This window comes from Thermobia domestica, chromosome 6 (genome assembly GCF_964235325.1).
Source record: "Thermobia domestica chromosome 6, izTheDome1.hap1.1, whole genome shotgun sequence".
NCBI lineage: Eukaryota > Metazoa > Arthropoda > Insecta > Zygentoma > Lepismatidae > Thermobia > Thermobia domestica.
Window position 1 is genome coordinate 185,937,857 of NC_137459.1, and position 12,072 is coordinate 185,949,928.

Consider the following 12,072-nt stretch of genomic DNA (forward strand, 5'->3'; position numbering starts at 1 on the left):
AATTAGTCTTTCTTTAGTAGGGTAGCTAATTGAAAAATACTATTTTGGATGTTACAAGAAAAATTTGTACTACTTAATCCGTTTAAGTAATACAATGCTTGGTTTCTTTTTGAATTTTAGTAACGTAGGAGAAATTTTCGTTATGTGCATATTTTATTTTTAATTATCTAATTATTTGTTTTGATAGGTTACCATCAAAGAAGATGGCATGAGAGGCCTGGGGAAAGGATGGGCTCCAACTTTCTTTGGCTACTCAATGCAGGTATATCAATATACATTTACCTTTAATAAATGAAAAAAATAATCCTGATGGAATAATTGACTGTACTACAGACTAGAGTAGTGGTTTTAATTGTATTATATATGAGCAGATCAATCTCATAGATCTTGGTACTAAAGAGGGGCCCGAGCTCACTTGTGGCTAAGCGGCTGAGGTACGCATCTTTAGCGAGGGAGACCCGGGTTCGATTTCCGGCGGGAGCTCATGTATTTCGGATTCCACATTAAGCTGTAGTTCCATGTCTCATAGCCACGCTGCTGAGGGGCCGTAAAATCTAGTCAGAATTTAATGTTGATACCAGAATTACAGCTCGTGAAGACAATGTTCCGACGCATGTCTGCTGTGCTTGATTTGTGTAAGCATCCCAAAAGTTTTTTCTTCCTTTCAACGAAATTTGTTTAAAACTGACTGATATATGTAGTTACACAAGTATTAAAGAAGCTTGTCTAATGTGGAATAGTTTTACGGGTGGTATTCTGTTTTCGAGGGATTGTGGGAGTAATGTAATAGAGAATTACTTATTTTTAATAGCGATACTGTCTTGAGCAAAAGTGAGGGAAATTCAATTGAAGATCTTATTCCATTTATTGCATGTGATTATATAAAGTAAGCTTTTTGTGTAACTATTTTGTGTGAGATTTACGTTGATCGTATTGTAATGTTACATTCGTCCTTGCAGTGTTCAATAACAATGTGCTTTTCTGTATATATAGGGTCTCTGCAAGTTCGGCTTGTATGAAGTATTCAAGGTAGTATATTCCGGCATTCTAGGAGAGGAAAATACATACCTATGGAGAACGTCATTGTACTTAGCAGCATCTGCCTCAGCAGAATTCTTTGCCGATATCGCTCTTAGCCCAATGGAGGCCGCTAAGGTAAGTTTTATGTAAGTTGTGGTTTAATGCTGTTAACTTGGTGCATTCATGTTAGAAAATTCAGTGTTCATAGTTGCATAGACTTTATTCGATTTTGTATGCATACTACCATATGCGCCTGCGAGTTACGCGGACAATATTTTTTATCTTTTCTGGTTCCTGCCTCACTAACCCCTTTATCTCCTCTTAGGGGGCAACATTTCGAAAAGTGCTGTATAGTCTTCAACTTAAAGTATAACTAGAGTATTTGTACAGTTACAGTCAGAAAATCTTAGGCTGCCTTCCAGAGCAGAGACTGTCCAAAAAAAAAAAAGTCCTTATGAATTCCCTTAGGTTTGACTCATTTTCTCTATTTTTGTAACAGTGTTAGGAGTTCAAAGATAATACTACTGATATGTTGTAATTCGGTTTTGTCTATGATGTACGGTCAAAAGACTACTATACTAAAAGTACGGTATTTTTAAGTTTCAAATTTAATACACAATTGAAATTTTATATCTAGAAGGATTAAAGAAGATAAGACAGTAGGAGCAGCACCATACCTACGAATAGACTACAACGAATACGTGCAATTAGTGTCCTCACGACGTGTCCTTGTTTGGTGGCGTTACCGTTATAACTTTTAAACTAATATATAAAAATCATTGAAATTTCTTACCATGCAAATATAGACGAGGAGGGGGGGAGATATTGTTTGACATACTGCATGATAGCACAAGGTTAAATGATACCAACTTTTTTTTTTAATGGCACTACGTCAAATTATTACATATTTCAAATCTATATGTAAAATAAACTTAGAATACTATACATGTTATGCAAACTAAGAACGCTACAGTATCATAAACGTCGAGAAACCAAATTTTGGAAGATTCTACAACAGTTTCTCAAGTGAAAATGACGTAATACACATTCAGTGCACCTTAATATCGAATACTGTGGTCATCATATGACTTACTTCGAACAAATAAAAGCAAACTTACAAGGAATTGATCAAAGAACTTCATTTTGTAGAAGTGTTTATATAAATATCACATCTAATTATGTAGTTTGTTTTTAATAGAAGTGAAGTTCATAATGTCGTTTACAGCAATTTGAGATCTCAATCTATTCCGGAAATATTTTTTATCTTGTGTCTTCCTAGCGTGATTTAGATGTAACCCTTTCGACCGGCAATTGACAATAATACTCCAGTCGTGTGAGAGGCAGAGAATACTAACGGTAGTTAAGTTCATTTTATACACACATTTTTACGAATTACTGCAACATATTAACTAATAGTAAAATTACGAAAATTAATGCTAACAGTGGTCCCTGTGATATACAATTATACAAAATCACGACCGTTTACTGCGTCTGTTACCGTACCAAACAGAAAGCCCTTAATGAGAGTGAAGCAGAAACATTTAACCCTAGGTTCTAAAATTTCTGTAGAATCCGCCGGCAATACGAAAACTCCCACACCTATGTAAGACTGGTATTTGATGAGGAACTTAACAATAGTTTAATTATTAGAGAAAAAATTGAAAGTTGAGTAACAAATCGTATGATACATTAGTATCTTCAAGGACATTTAAGCGCTTAAAATTGATGAAGGATTATATTAACTTATAAATTCATATTAACTTATAAAACCTACTGAGGCGCAACTGCCAACAAGATTATATATATATATATATATATATATATATATAGAAAGAGAGAGAGAGAGAGAGAGAGAATGTCATTTACATATGACCCGAAAACGGACGGACGTAATCATCACCAACGAGTATCTACGAGGACACATGAGACGCCGCAGCACCTTCGAAGGCATCAGTCTGCGTTGAGACTGGTCACCTTACCTACCTTCTCTCGGCTGCATCTAGGCGCTGAGAGAAACTATACACCGACCTCCTGACTGCGACTGAGCCCTGGGACCTCCCTAATCACCTACTACCAAATTAAGGGACTCTGCGGACCACCTTTTGAACTGTACTACACTGTATCATAAAGGTTTATAATAAAACGGTTGTGGGACAAAGTCCAATTTCGTGTACCGATATTTGTCTCTACCAACATGCTTTCCGCAGAAGGTTACAATGTTTGTAGTCTGTTCACTACTTCCATACGGTGTTTTTCATTATTTCATTGTTCAATATTTATAGCACTTGCATATATCTAAGAATGAAATGCACATTTTAAAATGTTATAATTACTTTATCTAATATTCAATGAAGTTTCTTAATGATCTTATTCAGTTTACTTTCGGTTCAGCATCATGACGGTCCTCTCAGGTAATTCCTGTCCCCTTTAATAAAATACTATTTATCACTCTATTTTATCGAGTTCCTGCCAATTACTCTTTCATTATTTTTATTTTGTACTTGTACAAGGTTCGACAGCAAATACTATTAAAAAACTACGAATTCGTCAGGTTAGGTTATTATGTATTTCAAATGTACATGTTAAACAAAAACTTATAATACTTACTTAGTGTTACTATGGTCCACTGAATTTTATCTATCTATCTATCATATATATATTATAGTATAATATAATATAATATAAAATTCACTAATTCAATGGAAACACTTTGAGAAAAGTGTAACTTACCAGATTATTACGACGTTTTACCATACCTTTCCTCAGAATAGCTCGGAAATGACGTGAAATGAAGTCATGGAGATCTTGAATGACAGCAAGTGAAATATTACATCTTTTCGTGCAGTACATCAGTCAGTTCCGTGAGAGAGGATTGGGGCGGAAATCTGCGTTGAATTCGTCTCCAAAACTGACCACAGATCTTCAGTTATGTTCAGGTCCAGGGATTGGGGCGGTCAGGGGAAGTGTTAAACTTCATCCTGATGTTTCTTTAAACCACGCCGCATCAGCTTCAACTTTGTGAATGGGCGCATTATTATCCTGGAATCCTGGGTGTCATTGAGCGGAAACATTTGAACCATAGAATGCTCATGGTCCTCTAAAATGAGAATATAATCATGAGGAGTGACGCAAGCGGTAAGAAGTGCTATGAAAAAGATGGTCCTCGGGTTTGCTCCCCCCCCCCCCAAAAAAAAAGCAATATGTGTACAATTTCGTGTAAATAAAAGATGAAAGAACTGAATAGTTACTACATATTAACAGAATAACTGGCAAAATTATATACTACTAAGAATAGACAAGATTAAATTAAGAACACAACTTAATTCAGTAAGAAAATCCATACAATCGTAGAACCTGCTCCACGAAGGGACAGTATGTACCAGGGCACATAACACCTGCAACTTCCCTGAATTTCCGTTTTTATTCTTTTTCCCAGTGAAGTTACCCATCATAAAATAGATGCATACAGGAACGAAAGAAGTTACCGAGAAGGCCATTTCTGTCTTTTATGTATGAAAGTAAATTTTGTTTGACATTTGGAACAGTTTTTCTTTATGCACATAATTTGAAATGACAAACAAATGCTGCAAGATGTTTAAAGCGCTTACGTATACTGTTTCTACATTTAGATTACTATTACACAATCCGTCCCTCAAACTGACTTCTGTTTATGAATAGAGCAATGATTATAGCAAGGGATATGGATTTTGATGTGCTCAGGGACAATAAATACTTACCGTAATTATCATTATTTGTTGTAATGATCTTATGAACATACCCACTATTGAAACTAAAATACCTAGTTCCGTATTCGTTGCATGTCCTTTCTGATCTGACAAAATTGCAATAGTACATGTCTTACAGTGTTTTTTGTTACTTTATAAAGCCAAAAAAAAAAAAAAAAAAAAAATTCAGTTGAGTATGATCTGTGTATAGTGCTTTTCATCATTTAGTTTGTAAGAAATATATTAGTTGCAGGAAGCAGTCATAATGGATATTATTGTCCCTAGGCACAACAATCTCTGTTCGGTGTTAAGTACCTAGTATGTGCCAATGGACGAAGTGCCTGCTCATTCAAAAATCCTCTGAGATTCTGATTGCTGCATTATCTTCGTAACTTTTACCATATGAAGACGGAATACCTAGTTGTCATAAATGTTCTTTCCCTTTAGCCTTGTGCAAACTCATTTTACTAAAATAAAATTTCAAAAATGTCCCTTTGATTAATAACTTTCCGTATATCCTGGAGCTATTTTTTCCGGGATCATTTTTGTTGAGCCATTTTTCCTACTTCCGTTCTGTGAACGTTATCGCAGGACCCGCTGTAAACCAGGATATTGCGGCCAACATAATCTGAGCCGCAGCCATGTTTTACGTATGCCGTGTTTATCGATCGTACACTCTTTGGACGTCCGTCACACACGGCCCGTGGTTTGAAATAGTGAACGATGACATAACCGACTATATCACACGTTTTCAATTACCAGTGGTTATATGTTCGCGGCACAATTTGTCGTGCAAAAACTTTGATCCCTTACCAACGGTTTCGTTCATGCAATCTGACCAGTTAGTGCATATCATAACTCGCTTCGGACTGATTGTCAACACACTGTGGGAGATGCTACTTGACTTTCCCAATCACTTGCACGACAGTTCTGAGTGTGAATCCGCGTTAATGCTCAGCAGGATCTGTCACTAAAGATTTTCTTCCGACCATTGTTCCTCCTTTCCCTTAGTTTTGTAGACTGCCATTACCTTGGACACTGTCCCTCACGATACACCGAACACTTGCCACTTTGGTCACGCTCGCACCACGTAACAGAGCGCCAATATTTTGCTCTCAGTTGAATTCAGAGGTTGGCCACGCAGTTTACACTATCAATCACAGTCTGTTCAGTTTACTGTACACTGACGTTCTAATGTTCCTCTCGTAGTACGGAATTTGCCCTAACACCACAATCAGCTTAATGTGTTTCCATAAATATATATAATAAATTGCTATGAAATAAGCATTCTTTTGTGGTGTAGGAGGTAAGGCTTCTGTTGGCTACAGACCAAGTTTTAAATTTGGGTCTCTCGCATTTCTGGTTGGGAGAGTCTGATCCACTACTTCGGTGCGGGTCGAGGGAAGCATTTTGAGTTAAGTTCTGTGGGTGGCAAGTAAGAGATAACCATTGCACATGAGTTTTGTACGAAATGGAGGCTGCAGTGGTACTGAGTGCGAAAATTCAGAATAGGATTCCTTGATTCTGGTTTCTTGAGTGATTGAATGTTTGTGGACGTGGTGACAGGTATCACTGCTTGGAGAGTGGAGACAAGAGGATGATCATAGTTTAGAGTCGGTGTTGTGGAACAGATCAAGTTCCCTGAATAGCTAGGAAGGTGATGTTGAGAGTGAATACTCTTGAAGTAGAAGTATTGCATTTTGATTTTCTTTATTATATAAGTAAATAATTTCTCATTACTTACTATTTTCCTCTCCTTTATTCTTGCCGATCAACGTGTATCAATAGTTTACTTCCTCCATTCAACTTGATCAGCTTTTAACTTGGCAAAATCGCAAGTGAGAAAATTTCAATGGGATGCTTAACTACTTCTAATTTATTTTACTACTTCCCGTCCGTTTGTGATGATGTGTTGGATGAAAGGCATTGCTAAGTTTCCTTCAGTCTAGTGTGGTAGTAATTTTATTTTGCTGGTACGTTATTTGTATATATATATGTATATATTATTACTAGGATTCATAAACTAGACAATTATATAATACGAACCCTATGTAGTATAGACGTTTATTCACATCGTTACCATATAGCGATACTCGTGTTACCAGTTTTCAGGGACTTTCGCATGGAACTATGAAAGTTATTATTTTATGCTGTCCCTGTCCCCTCGAAAACGTAACGTTCGGAAGTAGTTGTAGTTGATCATGCATGTAATGCCATAGTTTCATGAAACCTGTTAACATTAGTTGATTGTAAGCATGTTCTGTCTAAATCTCATTTTGGAGAAACCTTGTTGGTTAAATTTGTAATTATGTACATCTCGTGATTATTATTAACTTGGTGACCTTTTCTCATTCAAGGTAAGAATACAAACTATGCCTGGATTCGCTTCAACATTGCGTGAGGCCGCACCAATTATTTATAAGCAAGAAGGACTAAATGGATTTTACAAAGGACTGGTTCCATTGTGGATGAGACAAATTCCATACACCATGATGAAATTCGCTTGCTTCGAAAGGACGGTGGAATTGCTATATAGGTAAGTGAGAGTTGCAGTAGCTGGAAATGCATAATTGTATAATTAGTAGACAGTAGTCATGATTAGAGAGAACTTCTTGATGTAATTTTCTTCCCGTCAGACTGGCCTTGTATCAAATGGTAGTCTCTTCTTTCAGCTCTTTAAGTAAACTTAGCAAAATCAATAATTTAGTTTTAAATACTAACCTAATAGTTGAGTAAGTTTTTGTATAAACACCTGTCAGGGCTGTCTATACGGCTTTTATTTAGGTTGAAGTACAGACAGCATATCAATTTCCGTACCTCGAATGTCTCTTTCGAAACTTAGTTCTTTCTGATTTCCTTATCCTAGATCAGTGCTGGAAAATGTTCCTTTTCTGGATTATCCTGCGGCCACAGACAGTGTAAGCGAATCATTTGGTTACTTGGAAGTACATTCTTTTGTCAGGCTAGAGTACCAAAATGGTATATTAGAGGTGAACGTAGGTTAATGTTTTCTTGTAAAACTGTACTCGTAGAAAGATACATCTTTTATACAAGGCTTTCTCAGCCTATTTCATATCACGACCCCCATTTGTCACGTTGTTTTGCCAGTAACCCCCTATAGTAAATTCCGGTTTGAAATAAGTTTATTTATTTCTTACTTATTGCTTAGTCGTAGGTATATGGGGTGTGTGCTTAATTTTGAATTGTGTTGAATTGTGTGTATGCGCTTTTCGTTGTATGTATTTTTCTTGCATTTAAATGTGCAGATTTTCACAGTTTCATTCTTTTATTATAATTGTTTCTTAAACTATTCTTTTAATTTAAAATTTTGTTGTATTTGTCCATAAGTATTGACATTCAACTCTCTCTCAAAACCAGAAATTAAATGTAGTCTTCTTAATTTTTTCCTCGTTACTAGGTCCTAATTACATTTATCATTTTCACCTCCGTTCGCTACTCCCAGGTTGAGAAACCCCGGTTTAGACTGAAAAGAGCTGAAGTGTTACTTTTATTAAAACATAATTCCTAAATTGAATTTTTTCTTCTTTCTTTTCAGACATGTTGTACCCAAACCACGAGACCAATGTAGCAAAGGTGAACAGCTCGTCGTGACCTTTGCAGCAGGTTATATAGCTGGTGTGTTCTGTGCTGTTGTATCACATCCAGCAGATACTGTAGTATCGAAGTTGAACCAAGACAAAGGTTCCACAGCAATTGAAGCTGCCAAAAAGTTAGGATTTGCAGGTAAATTTTGATGGTATTTTATTCATATTAATACAAAGTAAATTCCAATTAAAAATTTAATTAGTGGAATAAGAAATTGATGAAAAAATATTGTTTATAATAAATACATGTACAACAAATACAAAACTCTTAACTAGAAATTGAAAAATTGGATTTATTAGGTCTTTCGTGTTATGTGCTGATAATTTCGAACTGCTTGGTGGCTTCTATAATCCCATTCCCAAATGATTCGAAAAACTACTCACAAGCAACGTACAGAACAAGGCAGGATCAGATCCGACTCAAACTTCACCCAGAGGACACATAATAGAAAAGAAAAAATGCCAAATTGGAGCTGCCCCCATCCAGAAACATCGGAGATATTCTCCGAAACACAACGCACAACGCGACAATATGATATAAGGTAAACATCGCAAGATACCAGTTTGTCGAAAACTGAGAGGATGGGCAGCACCAGCATGACAACAAGATATTTGATATGCTATAACACTGACTTGGCAGCCATTTTGAAAACCGCGATCACAATATCAGGGAAAGACGGTTCTGTATTGACTTGATAAGTTCCATGAGTTGTTGCAGTCTCCGAGAAGGCTAGTTTACGACACAATGAAACGACTCGAATTGTCTGCTTTCGAGAATCTCATCCACATTCACTTCTGTTACATCGTGGTTGTTCAAAATCTCTAGCACGTGTTCAGTTGCTTGTCGTTCGTCCACTGTCGATTCACTTGTTTTGGAAGTAGCTACACTTTGCATCAGTAACACTACATTGAGAGGGTTCGCCATTGCAGCTCTACATTGGTGTATGTAGATGAACGATACTGCAGACACATTCACTACACAAAATATTGCAAGTTTTGGCTTGCATATGCTACGAACACATTATCACTTCTCACTGGTCGGCCCCTGCTGTCACGTTCACTTCGTTCCATATGTGCCAGTGAAACCAGTAGACACAATTTGAGTCGTCTCATTGTGTGGTAAACTAGCCTTCTAATGGGAGACTGCAACAACTCATGGAATTCATCGAGTCAATGCAGATCGCTACCTTTCCCTGATATTGTGACTGTTTGGGACCGTCGCGAAACAGTGCAAAGGAAAACAAACATTCGTAAAGAAACTTAAGCTAGAACAATGCTAGGCTCTCTCATCCGTACGCACTTTGTTTCAAATAGTGTGGTTTAAACAAATGTGGGTCGAAATGTCCTTTGTTTACACGAAACAAGAAAATTGAACAAGAAACGTTGTCCAGGAGTGGGCTTCAGTCCCAGGTAGGTCGTGCTTTTGATCACCAACCCAAGATGATATCTTCTGCACTCGGGAGCGAGCTGCCGAATTGCTGTTCCACAAGAGATAGTCTTTTGTAGTTTATGTAGTCTCCAAACGAGCGCTCGTATCGCGGGTTGCAACTGTTTTTTTCACTGTTCGAAACGGAACCCCAATATCCTCCAAAGGCATAATCTGTCAAGGCGGATGCACTTCCATGCACAGACACTGTTGCAGTTACTTGTCGCGTACCATTGTCATGGGGTCTTGCCCTATTATTCTGTCCTTCAAATACAAGTTTGTTTTGCCCGAGTCTTCCACACTTCGTCCCGTCCATACCATTACACATATATTTTTCGTGGTTACATCATTGATTTTCCTTTTGCATTTTACCTTACATTGATATATCACACACCTAGCTTCTCATTTCAACACTTCACGCTATATCAAAGATCGCGGCTTTCAAGATGGCCGCCAAGTCAGTGTTATAGCATATAAAATATCTTGATGTCATGCTGATGCTGCCCATCCTTTCCGTTTTCGACAACTGGTATCTTGCGACGTTTACCTTATATCATATTGTCGCGTGGTGCGTTATATTGCGGAGCATATCTCCGGTGTTTCTGGATGGGGGCAGCTCCAACTTGGCATTTTTTCTTCTTTTCTATTATGTCCTCTGGACGAAGTTTGTGTTTGATCTGATCCTGCCTTGTTCTGTACATTGCTTATCAGGAACACAATACTCGCCAAATAGATTGCACTGCATGTTTCTCAGTTTTGTGGGGGGGGGGAAAAAAATCTGAGTAAGGCTAGTTCTGCATATAATGAATGCACGTAAAACTTTTTAAGAGACTAAATTCTGCAGGAAAATAGTGGAATGATTTTTTCGTTGGCAACTCGTTTATTTATTTGAATGGGAGATTTCCGTAGTCTTTTACTTACGTAAAATATATCGATAATCCGATTTCCTGCGTCCATCGCAGTGTTATTGCAATATTTTACTTCGCAACTCCATGCTTCGTTACTTACAGTAATGAATGAAACTCTAAATCAGTGAATTTGTCACTTGCTATGAAGTTGGAATAGGTGAACTTTGCTAGTAATTTGCTAGTAGAGGACATTATATTAAGGAACATATCCTGTGTCAATTAAATTTAGGTACTTTAACTTGAAAATATGTACTCTTGCTTTGTGAAAATTATCTAGATAAATAAAACTCCGAACAAAGTACCACAGTTAAAGCAATATAAAACTTCCTAGTTTTGATAGTATAATATTACACACATTTGATAGTATAATGCTGTACTTGTATTATTGAGTTAGATAAATATGGGATGGACCTAGGCGTCCAGGAAGGTAGATAGGAAGGAAAGGTAGCAGTGAAATCAGAAAATTTTACGTTCTTTTAGGGGAAGGAAATAAAAATTACCAGTTAGGAACACGGTTTTTCGTTCATAATCGAATATTAGCAATTAAACGGGTTGAATTTGTTCATGACAGACTTCATTATTCTTCTTAAGGACCAGCGATGTAATATTCTAAATGTATATGTCCCAATAGAAAATAAGGATGACGATATAAAAGATAGATTTTACGAAGAAGTAGAACGATTACTTGACCAACTCCTGCGATACCATATCAAAATTGTGTTAGGGTATTCCAGTACGAAGATAGGATGAGAAGATATTTCAAACCGATTATAGGGAATGAAAGTCTGTATAAGGAAAATGACAACGGCGTTAGACTCGTGAAATTAGCAACATTCAGAAACCTTATCATGAAGAATACATAATTCCCACATCACGACATTCATAAATGTCTTGGACCTCATCAGATGGAAAAACACATAATCAAATTGATCAAGCTTTAATAGATAGTCTAGCATAATTGGATGTTCGGTCGTTCAGAAGAGCTGACTCTGACCCCTACCTGGTAGCAGTGATATCATTGAATAAAGGAAATATTCAACATCTGAAAACGGAAAGGTTTAATCTAAAAAATAATAATAGCCAGGCGAGGAGGGATATACCAGATTGAAGTGAATAGGTTATGTTTTGGAAGATTCGGAATGTACTAGCGTTGAGGAAAGTGGGACATGCGGAAATACATAGGAAGAAGTCATGATTCGACCAGGAATGCAGTAAACTAGCAGAGAAGAGAAAACGGGCAAAACTGCATTCGCTACAAAATACGAAACATATAACTACACAACGTTTCATTGACTCAGGCGGGAAGCTTTCAAAACTTACCAAAGATACGCGATTTTTGAAAGCTAAAATTAATGAACATTAAAGATAATGGTTAAAAAAAAAAAAAA

General features: G+C 36.8%; 1 protein-coding gene across 1 annotated transcript in view; it reads left to right on the forward strand.

Moving 5' to 3' along the window:
- LOC145688359 (solute carrier family 25 member 3-like) overlaps positions 1-12,072 on the forward strand; it is a 36,041-nt gene that overhangs the window by 12,923 nt on the left and 11,046 nt on the right. The window contains exons 4-7 of the mRNA XM_081762508.1: positions 188-262; positions 994-1,155; positions 7,103-7,281; positions 8,302-8,489. Of these exons, the coding sequence (XP_081618634.1) occupies positions 188-262; positions 994-1,155; positions 7,103-7,281; positions 8,302-8,489 (604 nt within the window). The remainder of the gene's footprint in view (positions 1-187; positions 263-993; positions 1,156-7,102; positions 7,282-8,301; positions 8,490-12,072) is intronic.